Source organism: Malaclemys terrapin, chromosome 14 (genome assembly GCF_027887155.1).
Source record: "Malaclemys terrapin pileata isolate rMalTer1 chromosome 14, rMalTer1.hap1, whole genome shotgun sequence".
In the NCBI taxonomy this organism is placed as follows: Eukaryota; Metazoa; Chordata; order Testudines; family Emydidae; genus Malaclemys; species Malaclemys terrapin.
This window is the reverse complement of record NC_071518.1, coordinates 38,597,412-38,616,251: the sequence shown is the minus strand read 5'-3', so window position 1 is coordinate 38,616,251 and position 18,840 is coordinate 38,597,412. Positions and strand designations below refer to the sequence as shown.

Sequence of the window (18,840 nt, the reverse complement as noted above, 5' to 3'; positions counted from 1 at the left end):
CTGGGGGGAATTGGGGCTGGCTCGGTGCCCACGGAGCCTTGCTCTGCCGTTTCAGGGTCTGACCATCAAGCCGCTGGTGAAGTGGCTGAAGGTGAAGCGGAGCGACCATCACAAGCCGACGCTGAACGAGGAACTGCACGAGCACGTAGGTAGTGGGGCCAAGCCGGGACGGCCGGCGTCTCCCCAGCCCTGCGTGCCACGGGCCCTGCCCCAGCTCTCCTTTTGGCAGGGGCAATTTCCAGCAGGGATGGGGCGCCAGTTTGGACCCCCCCCAGCACTCACTCACTGTGTTTTCTCTTTCCAAGGCCTTTGACCACATTCTGGCAGCGGTAGAGGATGTGGTCGGTCACCATGGTTACCGTTACTGGCGAGACAGGTGAGTGCCCCCGTGTGCTGGAGGCCTCTGCCCCCCCTTGCCCGCTCCTGGCCCCCCCCCGCCACGGCTGCCTCCCCCGTCGCACTCTGGCCCTGTGTGTTCCCTGGGCCCATGCACATGGCAACGTGCCAGCTGTGGGGCACTGAGTGGGGACCCCTCGCTCTGCAGGCCTGAGAGGGGCAACGTGAGGCTGGTGGGAGGCAGGCCAGCCCAGTGCTGCTCTCTGCCCCAGGGCCCCGCCACGGCCCTGCTCCCTGGGACTGAGGGGAACAGTGCAGCCCAGCAGGTCTCGGGCCCTCCAGTCCCTGCGATCGCATCCTGAGAGCCAACAGCGCCTGCCTTGGGGGGGGGGGGGGGCTCGCCCCCTCCCACCCTGGCCCCCTCGTGTGACATGTCACCCAACCCCCTCATCTCCCCATCCCTCTGAACCTGACCCCAAACTGCCTCTCTGCCCACCCCGCCCTAGCCCCGACCTCTTCATCACTCTGCCCACCCCCACGCCAACCTCCTCCTCTCCCCATACAACCCTGACACCCTCATCTCCCCAACCACCCCCACCCCAACGCCCGCCAACCTCAACTCCTCACCCTCATCACCCCGACCACCCCACCCCTGCTCCAACCCCTGACACCCTCATCGCCCCACCCACACCCATCCGCCCCCCAACACCGACCCCCTCATCTGCCCATCCGCTCTGAACCTGACCCCGAACTGCCTCTCTACCCACCCCGCCCTAGCCCCGAGCTCTTCATCACCCCAGCTCCAACCTCCTCCTCTCCCCGCCCACCCCAGCTCCAACCACCTTCTCTCCCCGCCCCATCCCCCAACTTCCTCATCTCTCCACCCACCGTGGTCCCAGCCTCAACCCTGCCTACCCAGCCCCCAACCCTGACACCCGCCCTGACCTCCCGGCTTCTTGCACTGTGACCTTGGGGCCAGGAAGATGCAAGATGGGCTTGCTCAGCACACTTTTAAATCCATGGTGCCCTCCTCTCTCAGCCCCTGCTCAGCACCAGGCCCGGCCGGTGGGAAGGGCCAATTGTGACAGGTTCGGTCACAGAGACCCCCTTGGGACTGATGTGCTGAGAGTGCCTCTGAGCCCGTTTTCCCTGCCAGCTGGGACTCCAGAGCCCTGCCTTGTTGAGCCAGACACGCTAGCCAGCTGCAGCACAGACCCAGGTCTGGTCCACGCCCCCAAAGCTGCCGACTTTAACCAAAAACTGCTCAGCAGGTCACCTATCTTCAGCACCCAGACACCCAGCCCCAGTGGGATCCAAACCCCAAATAAATCCGTTTTATTCTGTATAAAGCATATACAGGGTAAACTCATACATTGTTCGCCCTCTATAACACTGATAGAGAGATGCACATCTGTTTGCTCCCCCAGGTATTAATCACTTACTTTGGGTTTACTAATAAACAAAAGTGATTTTATGAAGTATAAAAAGTAGGATTTAAACGGTTCCAAGTAATATCAGACAGAACAAAGTAAATTTATCAAGCAAAATAAAACAAAACACGCAAGTCTAAGCCTAATACATTAAGAAACTGATTACAGGTAATATCTTTCCCTCAGAGATGTTCCAATAAGCTTGTTTCACAGACTAGATTCCTTCCTAGTCTGGGCCCAATCCTTTCCCCGGTACAGTCCTTGTTAGTTCCAGCTCAGGTGGAAACTAGGGGTTTTCTCATGACTGGAACCCCCTTGTCCTGCTCCACCCCCTTTTATAGCTTTGGCACAAGGCGGGAATCCTTTGTCTCTCTGGGTCCCCACCCCCCTTCTAAATGGAAAAGCACCAGGTTTAAGATGGATTCCAGTGTCAGGTGACATGGTCACATGTCACTGTAAGACCCCATTTTTCATTACCCACAGGCTGGTCTACAGGTACAGACAGGTGTGCAGGTAAACAGCCGTTTACAGTCACTTGTCCTAGTCCGTGGGAGCCATCAAGATTCCAAACCACCATGAATGGCCCACACGTCGCATAACTACAATAGGCCCTCAGAGTTCTATTTCAGATTTCTAGTTTCAGATACAAGAGTGGTACATTTATACAAATCGGATGATCACACTCAGTAGATTATAAGCTTTGTAATGATACCTTACAGGAGATCTTTTGCATGAAGTATGTTCCAGTTACATCATAGTCACACTTAGAAACATATTTTTAGAAAGCGTATGGCGTGCGCCCTCATGCCAGTCTTGGGCCTCTGCCATGCTCTGTTAGAGTCCACGATGTGCCGTGGCGCTTGGCCACGGGGAGAGACCACGGGGCTCCATGGGAGATGGAGTCCAGCCAGGCACGAGTCCCCTGGATGACGTGGGGCACGAGGGCTCTGGAGCTACAGTTCCCATGAGGCACCACAGCCCTAAGTCCATTTCCTGATGGGGGGCGGGTCCAGGTCGGGAGAGCCTGCCCTGCCCCACTCGCCCGCCCGCCGCAGTCCCTGCGGGGTCCCCTCCTGCCACCCGCCCCCTCCCACAGGACGCTCTCTCTGCCCTCCCGCCCCTCGGCCCCCTGCCTGCCATACGGAGCCGTGGTGCTCTCAGCACGGGGGGCCGCTCCTGGCCAGCTTCGCACGCCAGTGGCCAGATCTTCCTCCCCCAGCGGCTGCACAGCTGTTCCCTCGTGCCAGCGACTGCCGGGGCTGCCCTCGCCCCACCCCCTCCCCTCACGGCCCCCGAATGAGCATTGCCCCCACCCCCATGGAATAGTCTCGCCCCCACGCCACTGGGAATCGCAGCTCGATTGCTGCTGGACCTGTCTCCAGGGAATGTGGCTGAACGTTAGGGGAGATGCCTTGTTAACCTGCCCCTTGGGCTGGGATCCCAGGTGTGCCGGGGCGAGGGGGATGCCGTCCTGCACATGGGAGCTCACCACCTCTTCCTCCCTCTTGTGCCAGATGGGAGCAGTTCGACAAGAGGTACCTGAGCCAGCTCCTGATGCGGAAATCGGCCTATCGGCTCAAAGACGAAATCTGGGACGTTTACTGCAAGCTGAATATCCGCGATGCCATCAGCTTTGTGGATCAGGTACCAGTGCAGCCCCCAGCAGCTACCGCACGCCCTGCCCGGCGGCAGCTAGATCGCCGCTCCGCTGGGGAATGGCGGGGCCTGACCCCTGCAGCTCTCCTGGATGAACCGACCCTGCTGGGGGCACTTCCCCGCCAGCACAGGGACCAGCTCTGCCCCGGCTCCCAGGCCAGCCAGTCCTCCCGTGCTGGCAGCCCACCCTGGGCAGGGCCGTGGCAGTCGCAGTTTGTCGGGCCAGAGCAGGTCCCCTAGGGACAGCTGGCAGCCCCTGTGAGCCTGGGGCCAGGGGTAGAAAGCGGGGCCAGTGGGACTCCCCAAACGCTGCCCCCCAGCCGGGCCCCCCAAGCGCTGCCCCCTCCCCCCTGGCTAACCACCCCTGGGCGCTGCCCTCTCCCGGCCTGGCCCCCCCGAGTGCTGCCCCCCCATCCAGGTCCCCTGAGTGCTTGCCTCCCCCCACTCCCCAGCCAGGGCCCCCGGGCACTGCCCCTGAGTGGCCCATCAATAGTAAAAAACACAAACTGCCAAATATCTCTGAGGGCACCTAGCAATTGCTCCTGGCAGCCAGCTCTGCCCAGCCCCCAGGTCGGGTAGAGGGGCAGGCGGTGCCAGCAGAGGGTAGCTGGCGGCTCGGTGGCTGGCGAGGGACACAAGGTGCCAGCAGAACCCTGGTACCTCCCATCTCGGCTCTGCGGGGGGGCTGCCAGAGCGCAGGCGGGGGCTTTGACGCTGCTCTGGTCTCTTGCTCCCTTTAGGGTGGTCACGTGCTCTCCGCCTCGAGGCTTACGCTGCCCTCCATGCCCAGCAGGACCTCCATGTCGGAGTCGTCGGTCACAAACCTCCTGTGAGTGCGCTGCCCGCGGCCGGGCTATGTGCTGCCCCCGGCTCTGCAGAGGCGTGGCTGCTGGGAGGAATGGAGCCCCCCCAACCTCCCATGCGCCTGCAAACAGTCCAGGCTGCGGCTGCCGTGTCCTGCCCTGGGTGGCAGATCTGCAGCCGCCTCTGGGGCATCGAGTGCTGCGGTGACTGCAGGCCATGCGTTGGGATTTGTCGTTCTCTTCCCTGCATCGCGTACTGCAGGGCCCTCTTACTGCTCCGACGCCTCCGCCCTCAAAAACCCCAGAGCTCACACACGCTCTGTCTGCTCTGCTTCGCCGGCAGCTAGCTCCCTCCCGCACCCCGCCTGCCGACACATCACTAGTGGTACCGGGAGAGGGGGGGGCTGGAGTTCTGGCTGGGTTTCTCCTGCGCTTGTGGGCAGTCGCTGTGTCCCGTGGCCGCTGCCATACGTTGGCAGCGAGTGAGTGTGGTCAGGTCCGTGAGCCGAGGTTGGTACGGGTGAAGCTGCCGTAACTGGTGACTTCCGGGTGGTTCAGTGCGCTGCAAGGGTAGAAAATGGGAGCGTCATTAAGCTAACAACGTTTTTGGCGTGTGAATTCCCAGGGTGTTTTGAGGAAGCGTAGACGGTGCGTTCACACTGTCAGTCAGCGCTGATATCTGCTACGTCCCCACGGCTCCTCGCACACCTCTCCCACGTTCTCCCCCCCACTCCACCCCATTCCCGGCTCCTCTCCACTCCTCGGTGGGGATGGATCTTTCCCTGGAAAAGGGGCTGAGACAAGGGGCAGGGGGAGATGTGTTCAGTGGGGCTATGGGAGAAGTGTGGGGCAGGGGGATGAGGGGCGACTGGGGAGGTATGGGGAGCACGGGAGAAGCAGGGCTCCAGCTGGAGCAAGGTTGGGCTCTGACAAGGTTCATCAGAGCAGTGTCATTCTCTGGCCCCCCGTATGCATGGGGGGAGGCGGGGAGGGGTGGGGCAGGGGGGACAGACTACTCCCTGCACTGCGAGGGACGGGACAGGCTGGGTGGTGGCAGAGAGGGCGAGGAGCTGGCGCATGGGGCCAGCTGTCTGCTGGCCTTGGCAGAGCTGAGCTAGGTACCCGTGACTCAGGGAATTGCTTCTCTCTGGGCTGTGTGTCCAGGCTATGAGCCCTGTCCCTGAGTGTGTAGGAGCCGGGCCGTGCCCCTGGCTGTGTGCACAGGCACACACAACAGGTGCGCACCCCGGCACACAAACGCACACCTGCTTTCTCCCTGCGGAAGGGCCGAGCCGAACTCTGAGCACTGGCCAGAGGGGGGGCTGGAGAACAGCGTGCAGGGAGCTCAGAGCGTGGAGAGCCAGCGAGCTCTGCCGATGCCCCAGGCCATGTGCTGTGATGGCTCTGGCCCGGAGGCGCACAGAACTCGCCCACTACCTTGGCGCTGGCAGACTGACCGTGCGACGCCCGCGCTCTGGCTCTGTCCCGCCTGCCCCAGCGGGGGGCGCTGAGAGCTCTGCCCATGTCTCCCTCGCAGGAGGGAAAGCGGCAGCGGCGCATGTCTGGATCTGCAGGTCATCGACACCGTGAGGAGCAGGAGGGATAAGGAAGATGCTGTGATGCACCATGTGTTATGCGGGAGCCTCTACAAACCGCGCAGGAGGGTGAGCGTTCCTGGTCCCTGTCACCACCTCACTGCAGCACCGACAGGAGCCGTAGGAAACACTGGGGGGGACATAGAAACCAGCCCTCCCCACTCCTGGTATCTCTCACCGGAGCAGGGCGCTGGCCCAGTGCTGGGCGAGCACTCGCTGTATGCACCAGCCTGGCCCCTGGGCGTGTCCTTTCCCAGGGTCGTGGTGAGCAGAACTAGTCAGAATCGCCTGGTCCCGGAGCCCTGGGAGTTTGCTTAGCACTGAGCTGGACGGGGCTTCACGCCCACAGCTCGTGTCTCTGTGCCCAGGAGGATGGTGCGGTATTGAGTTAAACGGGCAAGGGAGGCGGAGTAGCCATCAGGCCGTATCCCTGGGACGGGAAATAGAGCCAAACATGAAACAGGGAGAGGCCCTGTGTAGTGCCCGGAGCGGCCGCATCGGCCTGGGGCAGGGGGCAAGGGGAGGGATCGGGACCGACGCAGGAGAAGCCTGTCCGTAGCTGGCCCCATCCTAAACAGGAGCGGTTGCATCAGTCCCACCTGCTGGTCGTTCTTAAGGGGCTCTGAACCCAGTACAAATCACTAGGCCCTGGTTCGATTTCCCAGAGGCTTTCTCCCAACCAGCATCTCCCAAACCCCTCTGAGCTGTGGGCTCCTCCTTGTCCCGGGAGCAACTTGCTGCTACTAATGTGGGTTGCTGGGGCTGCCCCTTCCCCAGGGGCCTAGGCCAGCCGTATATCTGGGGCAGCACTTTTCAAAGTTACAGCCAGTGTTTGACCTCCTTTGGCCCCGCTCCCCCACGTTCCCCTCTGCTGCGGTAGCCGGGGGCGTGGGTGCCACTGCTCTGATGGGCGTTGGTAGAGGTCGGGGTGGCGGCCTGCTCCCAGCTGCGGGGCCATGGCTCCAAAGAGCCGTCCGGTCCCGTCAAATTCCCACTTTTGGCACTGCAGACTCTGGCTCTGACTAGAAATCTGCCCAAGGACACCGCCCCAGGGGCACCGCAGTCCTGTCTGCACCGCTGCCCTGTCTGCACCCTGCCCCAGGGGCACCGCAGTCCTGTCTGCACCGCTGTCCTGTCTGCACCCTGCCCCAGGGGCACCGCTGCCCTGTCTGCACCCTGCCCCAGGGGCACCGCTGCCCTGTCTGCACCGCTGCCCTGTCTGCACCCTGCCCCAGGGGCACCGCTGCCCTGTCTGCACCGCTGCCCTGTCTGCACCCTGCCCCAGGAGCACCGCTGTCCTGTCTGCACCGCTGTGCTCTCTGCACCCTGCCCCAGGGGCACCGCTGCCCTGTCTGCACACTGCCCTGCCCCAAGCGTGGTGACCGCAGGTCCCGGCTGCTGCTCCGACCCGAGTTGCAATGTCCACATGGCTCCTCTTGGTGCACTAGCTCGTGTGAGTGCTTGTACCCCGGCTGGGGGGCTTGCCCCCACTGCAGTGCAGACGCCCCTCCCAAAGTCATGCCGCGTAGACAGATGCCCACAGTCACTGTGCTCCGGAGGGAGGAATGCCCCAGCGCAGCCAGCCCTTAGGAATCGCAGAGTATGGCAGGCAGTGCCACACCGTGACAGGACATGGGGCTAAAGCGCATGCACAGACAGACAGATGCAACCCTCCCTCCTCCGCTGCCAGCAGCCTATGGCGCCTGCATGCACGGCCCCCTCTCCCCCCTCCACCGCCAGCAGCCTATGGGGCCCGCATGCATGGCCCCCACTCCCCCCTCCACCGCCAGCAGCCTATGGCACCTGCATGCACAGCCCCCTCCCCCCCCCACCCGCTGCCAGCAGCCTATGGCACCCGTACACGCCCCCGCCCCCCCCCCACGCTGTCACTGCCCGACACCTCACCTCTTGCATCACGGACACAAAACCAACGTGGTGCATCTCGGGGCCCCTGCCCGCTCTCGGCCACGCAAGCTCTCCCTGGGCTGCTGGGCCTAGGTCCCGCTGCAGCCGAAGCGCATGAACTTTGCCCCAACTTTAAGAATGTGCCTGAGAACTGATGACATCGACAGCTGAGTGTTTCAAAGCTGCCAAGGGGGTTTAGGTGCACGGCACCCACTGAAACGGGGGCAGGGGGGATGGTTTGTCTTTGGCCATCTCGCCCCGTGGGGCGTGAACACTCGCTGAATGACGGCCCCAGAGCAGGGCAGCCTGAGGAGCTTGTGTCCTCGCCTCTCCGTCGTCACTGGGACGGTGCCGTGCGGCCGTGGGCCGGGCTCGAGGGGCACGCGGCACTAGGCCTGTGGAGAAGCCAGCCACAGCGGGCAGACCCCTTGGGGTGGGTGGGGAGGGACGAGCGGTTCACGGCCCCAGAATGAATCACTCCCCCACCTCCCCAGAGGCTCCATCTGTGTTTCTTTGCCTCCTCCCTCGGCTAGTACAAGGCCAGCTACAGCCGCCACTTCATCTCCCCGAGTACCCAAGAGCGGCAGGACAAGGAGATATTCCAGCAGAACATGAAGAGGCGGCTGGAGACCTTCAAGTCCACGAAGCACAACGTCTGCTCCGCCAAGAGCAAGGCCAGGCTGAAGAAAGATGGCAGGAAAAAGGTGAGTTCCCTAGGGGTGGCGCCGCCCCACCTGCCTTACCCATCTTGCATGGGCCAACCTCCCTCTGCTAGCTGGAGCCAGACACTGTGCCCCGGCTGGCAGCAGAGTGGGAACCAGCCTCGGGTTAGCCAGAGCACGCGGGACAGCGGGCAGCCTGCAGGCCCTGGGGATCCTGGCTCAGGTGCTGTGAGCCTGCGGCTCTGGGCTGGCCCGTCTGCCAAGCCGTGCATTTAGTGGGTACCAGGCGTGAGCGGCTCCGTCCGTGAATCTGGCCTTTGACTAGGAGAGTTATGTGTCACCAACGGTTTCCTATGGTTCTAGTGATCTTATGGGACCCCTTCTTCAAATGTCCAGCACCCCCAGTCCCAGGAAATCTGCCCCGATTGGCCAGGAAGTGGATGGTGGATCTGTGGCAATGAGATCCACGCACAAAGCCGGCCAGTGTCCGCACCTGGAAAGACACCCTCCCGGGGCTGTTACGCTGAAGCAAACTCCTGTGCAGTGTGTGTACGGGGCAATTCCTGTCCCTCCTGTAAGGCTCCAAGGCTGTTCGCATCCCCTCCACAGAAACAGCCCCCGCAGTGACACAGATAAGCTGCTGCCCTCTCCCCTTCGCAAACTCCAGCATGGCATCGGCTTCCTTTCGGCCTCAGGGCTGCCTGGAGGAGTGAGGGGCACAGTCCCAGCAGGGCTGTCTTCTCCAGTGTTTGTATTACATGCTCTGCTGTCAGAAACCACGATGGAGATGGTCCGGCCTAGTGGTCAGAGCCAGAATCGGGAGCCCTGAGTAGGGTTGGAACAAGGCCGGAGTGAAAGCGAGGCTGGAGGAGGGTTAGGAACAGGGCCGGGGCAGGGGCTGGAGCAGGCTATGGCTTGTGTCGGGCAGGGGAGATTTCCAAGCCATGTAATGAAGTGGATCAGACGTAGCTGCTGTGTCTCCTGTGAGGCTTATATAGGTGCCCTGGGAGTCCCCAGAGCAGCTCTGGGATGGTGGATTGGCTGGCCCCTCGCTCAGGAATGACTCATCAATGCATGGCGCGCAATCAGGCTCTAGTTCAGGTGTGACACATGACCGTACAGTCGCATGGAATCAGGGGGGCTGGAACAATTTGTACAGTGGGGGAGCTGTGAGCCATTGAACCAAACTGTAAACCTGTATATGATGGAAACCCCTTCAAGCCAGGGGGTGCGGCAGTGCCCCCAGCACCTGTGCATGTAATCCTCAGCTCTCAGCGCTTTAACCAACCCCGCCTCAGGTGGGAGCAGTGCCACAGTCACTGGGTGTGATGCAGCTGTCACCTCGTTATCACCTGCAATTGGCTTCAGTGACGCCTAAATGGCTTTGAATTTTGCAATGACTCGGTTCAGAATGGCAACCAGAGTCCACTTTGCCTGCCACAGACGCTTTTGGAAACAGGGGGACGTGGCGGGTACAATCCAGACCCGTGGGGGGGTTGCGTTCCCCCTGCCCTGTCACCCGGGGTGCCTTGCAACGCCGTACTCTTATAGCTCCCAGCCTGGGCTGCTCTGCCAGCGTCCAGATGTGTGTGTGTGTCACTGCAGCCTGCCAGTCACACCCTGTCTCTCACCAGCCTTGGTTCTACTGCAGGGTGACCCCAGCTCACTCCCAGCCCCCAGAAATGCACGTCCTGTACTGCCCAGCCCTCTCCTGGACAGTCCAGATATGTCAAATCCATTATTCCCTAACGGGACTAATATACCAGCTTATTACCTTAAATGGAGTTATCCAGATACTTCAGTTTAACCACACTGGTTTAGATAAAACAATAAAACAAGTGTATTGACTACAAAGAGAGCGATTCTAAGTGAGTACAAGCAATGAGGCATAAAAGTCAAAAATGGTTACAAGAAAAATAAAGATAAAACTCTTCTTAGTGCCTAACTGAGCAAACTACATTAGATTCAAGCAAAGTTTCTCACCACATGCTTCCAACAGCAACACTGACCAAACTCCTTGGGTCAGGACCCCTCCCCCAGAGTCCAGCGGGCTGCTCCCTTTGTCTTCGCAGGCGCAGTGAATGAGATAGGCAGGGTGAGAGAGGGATACCTTGGGGATTTGCCCCTCCTTTTGATAGTTTTTTAGTCCCTCTTTGAAAAGCATTTCCAGCTGAAACCCAGGAATCAAAGAGTCTGTGTGCAAGGATGTTCCCTGCTGGTTGTTGTCACCTGTTTGAGCTTCCTTTGTCTTCCCTTTCTGCTTGATGACTCTGTTTACGGCTTAAATGCAAATTAAGGCACGCCACATTCCTTTGTTTAGGATAGACCTGTTTGCCGACTTCTGCCTGGGCTGGGCTGTGGGGTTTGGAACATGTGCTAATAACCCCACACAGGGGATCTTACCCCTTTACATACAGTCTCACCACACACATTTTATCAGGACAATGCTGATCAGCAAATTATGAGTTTTCAGATGATGTTTTATGATTGTTACAACAGCATGTAGGGTGTGAACACAGGGGCGTAGTCCGTCTCAGCCAATTAAACTGCCTTTCCAGCCTGTTTACATCACCGGAGCATGGCAAAGGGGCTAAAGTGGTGTTGAGAATCTGACCCCTAAGGGCTAAACGTGTGTGACAGGGTTCCCTCCCCACTCTGAACTCTGGGATACAGATGTGGGTACCCGCATGAAAGACCCCCTACGTTTATAGTCTACCAGCTTAGGTTAAAACTTCCCCAAGGCACAAATTCCTTTCCTTGTCCTTGGACAGTATTGCTGCCACCACCAAGTGAGTTACACAAAAATTCAGGAAAAGGGTCACTTGGAGTCCCTGTTCCCCCAAAATATTCCCCCAAACTCCTTCACCCCGTTTCCTGGGGAGGCTTGAGAATAATGTGAGCACCGACCGGACCCTTTGTCTCTAGGACACTGAAAATCAAACAGGTTCTTAAAGGAAGAACTTTATTTAAAGAAAAAGTAAAAGAATCACACCTGCAAAATCAGGATGGAAGGTAACTCTACAGGGTAATAAAAAGGTTTAAACACAGAGGATTCCCTTCTAGGGTCAGCTTTAAAGTTACAAAAAACAGGAATAAAACTCCCTCTTAGCATAGGGAAAATTCACAAGCTAAAACAAAAGATAATCTAATGCATTTCCTTGCCCTTACTTACAATTTCTGTAATTTTAGAGGTATCATTTCAGATACGTTTTCAGGAGATGTTTTACCTGCCTGGTCTCTCTCTCCATCCAGAGAGGGAACAACAAAAAGAGCACAAATAAAACCTCCCGTCCCAGATTTGAAAGCATCATCTTTCCTTATTGGTCCTTTTGGTCAGGTGCCAACCAGCTTCTTAACCCTCTCAGTTCATCTGGCCAGGAGGGATTTTATGCAACTGCATACATAAGGGTTGTTACCCTTCCCTTTATATTTATGACCGTGTGTGTGTGTGTTCACGCACCAGTACGTGAGCGCTGTCTGTGTGTGCGTGCATACACTTGAGTGTTGTGGAGAGGGGGGGAGTGCACGAGCATTGTGTTTGCTCTAGAGCAGACGCTGGGTGGTTTGGAAGTGGTGCCCCTGGCGAGTCGCTGAGCGCCACGTGGGCAGCACGGCTCTGCAGTATTTCAGGGAATGGGGGACTCAGCCCAGGCTCCCGAGCAGGGATCTGACCCAAGGCCTTTTCTCGTCATTAGCAGAAGAAGAGTGCCGCGAATGCCGAGCTGCCCAACGGAAAGCCACCCAGAAGCGTTACCTGGCAGCAGACGGGTAAGACCCAGGGGCAGCAGGGGGGCATGGGAAAGCCAGGCATGGGGAGGGCAGTGGGCTTTTTGTGCCACTAGGATAGGCTCCTGGAACGTGGTGCCTGTGGTTTTCTGCACAATGTGTTCCCAGGAGGTAGCCCCTTAGGGTAAGAATAGGAGCCTACAGGAAAGCAACATGCCCCCTTCCCTGCTCTCCCTGAAGCCTCCTGCCAGCTCTGGTCTCTGGAGAGCAGGGGTCGATGCCCCTGAGCAGCCTGGCACAGCACAAGCTGGGAGGGAGCAGTGGGCGGGGGGGCTGTGCTGCTCCCCTGGAAGGGGGGGCTCATTAGAAGCTGGTCCTGGGCCACCTGCCTCACTGGGCATTTCCCGTGGCTGGAGGCGGCGCCGTCAGATCCCATCTAGGCCAGGGTGGGGGTGTCGGCCCCCCAGATCCCAGCCAGAAGGTGCCAGGGGTGTGCAGTCAGGTTTGGCCCTGGCTCCCTTGGCACTGTGCTGCTGGTGACGAGGCTGCAGCTACAGCAGACCCTGTGCCCCTCCAACCCCAGTGGGTGGCAGCTTCACAGGGAGGAGCTTCAGGAAGCCCGGGATCTGGGGAGAAGGTTGGGAGAGGCCACGGAGCAGCTGGAAATGGTCCCTGGGCTGGGCTGGGGCTGGCTTCCCCCTGGGCTGGGCTGGTTTCCCCTGGAGGCTGCAGCGGCGGGCAGGGTGTGTAGGTGGACTGACCTGCACCCACCACGCTTCCCTGTCTTTTCTCCCAGCAGCTGCCGTTCTAGTGGCGGTCGACTCCGACGACGAGGAGAGTGACAGCTCTGAGACAGAGAAGGAGGAGGATGAGGGGATCGTCTTCATCGCTCGAGCGACGGACGCGATCCTGCAGGGCAAGAAGGCGTCTGGTAGGGGGCACACTCCCCGCGGTTGCAAGGGGGCAAGTGCTGCAGGGCTGGCATGGAGAGCTGCAGCCTGGGCAGTGATGAGGCTGGGCCGGTGAGGAGCAGAGCGTGCCTGGCTCACGGGGAGCCCTGCGCTGAGTGCCACAGGGCAGCTGGCGGGGTAAAGGCCAGCAGTTCTGCCTCAGGGCACTGTGCCAGGAAGGTGGGAACTGTCCTGCCTCAAGCCAGAAGCCAGGCCGTACCGGGGGCTTCCATCACTGCAGGGTTCGTTACCCAAAGCAGTGGTAACTTCACTGGTTTGTTTGTCAGGCGGCATCAGGAATAAGTCAATGGGGACACAGCTCTTCCGCCTGGTAAAGGATTGGTACAAACACGAGTGCGGTTACCTAAACCTGCTTTGTTAGGCCCAGCTCGTCTGACTGTCACGGAGTGTGGGGGAACTCAGGGCCCTGCACCCCCCGCTTCCTGCGATTCACCATGACTCTCAGCAGAAGGTTTATTTGGATGACAGGAATACAGTCCAAGACAGGTCTTGCAGGCACAGACAACAGGACCCCCCTCAGTTAGGTCCATCTTGGGGTCCCAGGGCATCCCAGCCCCCCTTGGGAGGTCAGAGCCATCTCTGCCTCCCAGCCATCTCACCAGCCAGCTTCCAACACTCTGCCTTCAGCGACCCCTCCCACAGCCTTTGTTCAGTTTCCCGGGCCAAGGTGTCACCTGGCCTCCAACCCCTTCCTGCGTTCTCATGTTACACGCTCAGGTATTCTCCTTCGGGCAGACTCCCATCCACCAATGCAGACTATCCTAGCTACACTCCCCTGTCAGCATTCACACACCACAGTACGAACAGTCCCAGTTCGTCACACTGACCCTCCCACCTAGCCCTGGCAGCCCCTGGGGAGGGAGCGCTGGGTTGTATCTGGGTGCTGAACGCTCCACAGCTGAGCTTGGAATCCAGCCTCAGGGCAGAGCCGGATGGGGAGCTCGGGCCTCAGAGGAGAGCTCTGTTTAGAGGCTGCTCTCCCTGCACTTGTTTGCCCATGAGACGAGGAGCGGAGAAGACCCCCCCCCTCCTTCCCAGGCTAGACCTGGCGTCTCCGGCCCCAGCAGGAATGCCCTGACTTGAGTGACTGGGGTGGCCGTGGGGCTCAGTGAGCGGGTGAGCCATCTCGTTAATCGGAGGTGGTCAGTGAAGAATAAAGTCCATGGAGGGGGGCCTGCTTTCAGTGCAGCGCTGGTTCTCAAACCTCCGCCGCCACACACACAATTACGTACACCAGTTAAACAAAAAGTCGCCCCGCAGCCCTCGCTAACGGAAAGCCGACGCTCCATTGTGGTGAGGGCGAAAGCAAACCTGTGATGGTGGTGGGTGGCTCTAGCAGCCGGTTGTTTCACTCTCCTTTGCCCGTGTCCCCGCAGGCAGCCTGGACGTCTGCCCGAGCCCCCGCATCATCCCCCCCTCGCCCACCTCGGCGGAGAGGGAGCTGCCGTGGAAGGGTGACCGGGGCGACCTCGCTGTTTACATCTCCTCAGAAACCACCAAAATTGTGCCAGTCGACATGCAGGCCGCGTGGAAGCAAAGCATCTCCTCACTGGAGAGTGTCGCCTCCCCGCCCGGGGCTGAGCCAGGCCCGTATGCCAAGACAGTGGCTGGCCCGGCGCCGGAGGAGAGACAGATGATGCCAGAGCCACGCAGCTGCTTTCAGTTCCCCAATCCTCTCTTGAGGAGCAGCAGGCCTCAGAGCGCCGGCAGCCCGGAAAGGACGGAGCAGCCGGAGCTGCAGCCTTTGATGGCTCCGGACGAGCATGGCAGGATGAGTACGGCTGCCGGACCTGGCAACAGCAGGTGGCTAATTCAGTTCAACAGACCCGCCAGATTTTCAGATGGATAGCACGCTCAGCCCTCGCTGCAGTGCGGCCGCTCGCCTGGAGCTAGCCACCTGGCTTCGAACCTCATGGGGGCTGTCTTGGTAAAGCAGAGGACGCGCAGGCGCGGTCGGAGAGCTTGGGGACGGGGAGGCCTTTCAGAGCTTGGGCTCGCACTGGGCCTGCAGCGGCCGTCGGCCGTTCAAAACTCCAAGCAGGTGGGCTGGCTGCCTGCTGTAATAGTGTCCGTGCCTGTCCCAGTCCCTCCGCGCAGTGGGACTAACCAGATCCTAAACCCAGCCCTTCCAAACCCTAAAGCACAAGGGCCCTTTCCTCCCCGCCTGGCTGGTTGGTGGCTCAGTCCGTGGCCTGGCTGTCCCACGACAGCCGATTTCTCACCCCCCCTCTGCATCGCGAGAGCTCCCAGGCAGGGGGTGGGGGGCTGCTCCGCAGTCCCTGCTGCCCGTTCCCCAGCCGGCAGCAGGAGCAAGGAAAGGCTCTAGAGCAACGGCACCTCGGCGGGAGCCCCCAGCCTCGGCATTGCTTGGAGTGACCCGTCCCGTGTCGCGAGTGGCGTAGTACGAGGGGCTGGGGCGTGCCTGCCTGCAGGGCGCCACAGAGACACATCAGCCCAGCTCTGGGCGTTCGTTGCAACAGGGACCAGCCCAGCTCCTAGCTGGGTAAGGAGCTGAAAATAAAGTGCAGGTGAGCATCCCTCAATCAAACACCAGCCCGGAGCTGAGAGCTCAGGACGCTTCCCTTGCCTCTTCCCAGAGATTGCTGGAGCTCTGCGTGTTTAGATCACCCGTGTAAATGCCCCTCACTGGGGTGTCTGGGCACTGACGTATACTAACCGAAAAGACTCCCAGCACAGTGGGCTCCACTCTTGCCCGCTCAGCGCTTAGTACTTGGACCCAGTACATCCTGTGAGTAGCTTCTGTCAGGCCCTGTCTACACACAGAGTTAATCTGGAATAGCTAGTGGGCTTTCAACTCATCCCTCCCTTAATCCAAATTAACAGTCACATGTAGACGAGCCTGACTGGGGACGGGGTTGGTGCGGGAGGGACTTTTCACTAGGCACTGCAGGGGGCTGCATGTTCCCATCTCCACCGCACTGACGCTATCCTGTCTCCAGCGCCCTGGAGCCTCACGCGGGGCTCTCCCAGTCCCTGGGGCTCTGCCCAGCACAAGGGCCTGGGGGGGCGGGGGAGGGCCCAGGCAGTTGGGCTGTCCTCTGAGTCAGGGTCAGGTTTATCCCTGAGACACCCTCACAGTCAAACCAAGTCAGTCTTCCCTGGAGATGGGTTGAGACCTTGCCCTGGGTTGGGGAAGCAGACATAAGGGGGGGGAAGGATGGTACATGCCGCAGCTCTGCCCGCATGAGACAGCACGCACGCACTCCTGCCAGATGGGGCAGCATAGAGCTCGTGTGGGCTCCGCCAACCCCTGGCTCCCTCTCGCTGGGCATGGATGCCCTGCTGGCCCCTGAGAGACGACTTGCGCTTTGCTTATTTTCCTCCTCACTGAGGAAAAGCAAAAACGTCCTGGCCCAGGTCTGCACGCTGGCAGAACAGAACTGAGCTGTTGCTCCCGCTGTATTGTGCAGAGCTTCATTAGACAGTCACCTGTCTCCTTCCTTACCTGCTTTGATGAGCAGGGAAAGAGTTAACCAAGTTGGCAGTTAAATCCTCCCCAGTGGGGACTGGAGTTAACCTGCACTGTGGTGAACAGGGCGGCTCCCGCCTCCCAGGGCTGGTGTCGGGCTCTCTGCAAACGCCGGCTGACAGTGCATCAGTTACACTGGGGTCCCACGTGGAAGGTTGGGGAGTTGTCGCACACCCGTGTGTGCTCACGCCCTCCCTTTGGGGCACAGGCTATTCTGCAAGCCAGAAACTCACCAGTGACGTCAGAACGAAGCTGTACCCTGACCAAAGCCACAGACCTTTCCCCGGCGTACCTTTCCTGCCCCTTGCCACAAGCCCCCTTCCCATAGCTCCCTCTTCCCCCGGAGCTTGCTCAGCCCTTTCTGGACTCACCCGGTGGGGTCTGACATCCCCGGTCACTGTTCGGAAAGGGGCTCTGGCTGACGAGGGCAGGCTGGCTCCTGGCCCTGCCCTGGTACCGGGGCATTTGGTCACTCAAGCTTTGGTTCTTGAGCAGGGTGGGAGTTGTGCTTACTCCGGCTCCCAGATGGCCCCAGCTCGCGCCCTCACCCCTGAAGGCAGAGAGGCCTGACCTCATACACATCCAGCACCACAGGCTGGGGTTCTAACCACTAGATCCCGCTGCCACCTTCAGGGAGTTGGGGGAGAGCAGCAGCACCGTTACATCCCCGAGAAATCCCCCCCCCCCCCCCGGCTTTCAGGCATGCCTCCAGCCCCGTGCCATGGGCTCCAGCCCCTGCTCTAGTCAGGGCTCACTGGTGCACCTTCGAAGCCTCCGGCCCTGCACTTGGCAATGCGTGTGATCAGTGAGCCGCCCCTCGGGGGCTGATGCGCAAATGTACCGGCTAAGCGGAAAGGCTCCGTTACAGCTGCAGCTTATTCCCCTCGCAGCTGGCCCCAGGCAGAGCCCGTGTGCCAAGCGTGGCGCGTCCCATGCCACCAGCGGGAACGGCGCCCAGCAGCCACCGCACCAGAAACAGGCCTGTCTCGCAAGGGGAAAGTGAGGGGCTGCCAGTGGGAGTTAACAGCAGGCCAGCATCACAGCTGGGCCAGGGGCTCTCAATCACAGGTACCCCCCCAGGGTAGACAGCATCCTTCCACAGGACCCCAGCTGTCCTCTCCCCTGCCCCCATCCTGCACGGAGCGCTGCCTGGGAGTAGTAACCCATAGGGCAGGCTGGGAGGTGAGTGGGTTTGGTGCCATTTCCGGTGGTGCTCTGGTACAGTTAGGTAACAGCCCACTCGTAACCTGGAGCTGCTGAGGGGACAGGCCCCTAAACCACTCTAAGCCGGCTGGCTCGAGACCGAGCAGACCCAGAGCAGATTTCGTTCCTTTCTGGTCACGACACGGGCGGCCCCATAGCATTGGTCTCTGGAGCCCTTCTGTCTGCTCGCTTGCTTCATGGTGTCCTCAGTGGAGGTGCGCTGCCGTACTTGGCTTATGGGGTGGGGAGGGAGGGGGTTACATTGGTTTGCATTACTCGTACTATATGTGGGGTTTTGATGATTTCTGAGATCAGGCCATAATGAAGCCTTTAGCTCGGTCGCGTTTTCTGCAGCAAATGATGAACGCGTGACTCTATGAATTGCAGTGAATATTGTTTTCTCGTGAAAAGACATGCAGAGTATTTTGTAGCTTGCATTGGAAACAATAAACGACTCCGCAGCCAGTGCGTCCCCTTCTTGCGCTCGGGGGAGCGTGGCAGGGCTGGGTCGCGGGCTGGGAGCGTGGCAAGGCTGGGTCACGGGCTGGGAGCGTGGCAAGGCTGGGTCGCGGGCTGGGAGCGTGGCAGGGCTGGGAGCGTGGCAGGGCTGGGTCGCGGGCTGGGAGCGTGGCAGGGCTGGGTCGCGGGCTGGGAGCGTGGCAAGGCTGGGTCGCGGGCTGGGAGCGTGGCAAGGCTGGGTCGCGGGCTGGGAGCGTGGCAGGGCTGGGTCGCGGGCTGGGAGCGTGGCAGGGCTGGGTCGCGGGCTGGGAGCGTGGCAGGGCTGGGAGCGTGGCAAGGCTGGGTCACGGGCTGGCCCTCGATTGCCAGCTCCCAGACGAAGCGCTCGGGCGCAATACAGGAGTGTGGTCTTTCTCCCAAACAAGGGGGTGAACCTGGGGATTCAGAGCTCAGGTTACCCTGGGAAGAAAGCAGCAGATGATCCGGCAGGAAATGTCGTTGTGGCATAAGCAGCGTTGAACTCGCCCAGCCGTGACTCAGAAATAACCAGACACTGGCATGGGCACTGCATAGGAGAGGCCAGAGAGGGGAATGCCACGGGTGC

At 60.3% G+C, this 18,840-nt stretch overlaps 1 protein-coding gene across 3 annotated transcripts in view; it reads left to right on the top strand.

Moving 5' to 3' along the window:
• The window catches only part of SLC9A5 (solute carrier family 9 member A5), a 52,836-nt gene extending 34,594 nt beyond the window's left edge, over window positions 1-18,242 (top strand). For 2 of the 3 annotated variants that reach the window (XM_054049442.1, XM_054049444.1), the window contains 9 exons: window positions 56-145; window positions 306-376; window positions 3,281-3,410; window positions 4,163-4,251; window positions 5,763-5,889; window positions 8,259-8,429; window positions 12,083-12,155; window positions 12,910-13,044; window positions 14,461-18,242. In XM_054049442.1, the coding sequence (XP_053905417.1) occupies window positions 56-145; window positions 306-376; window positions 3,281-3,410; window positions 4,163-4,251; window positions 5,763-5,889; window positions 8,259-8,429; window positions 12,083-12,155; window positions 12,910-13,044; window positions 14,461-14,933 (1,359 nt within the window). In that variant the 3' untranslated portion in view covers window positions 14,934-18,242. The remainder of the gene's footprint in view (window positions 1-55; window positions 146-305; window positions 377-3,280; window positions 3,411-4,162; window positions 4,252-5,762; window positions 5,890-8,258; window positions 8,430-12,082; window positions 12,156-12,909; window positions 13,045-14,460) is intronic. The other variant, XM_054049443.1, reaches the window with a different exon arrangement.
• The last annotated feature ends 598 nt before the right edge of the window (window positions 18,243-18,840 follow it).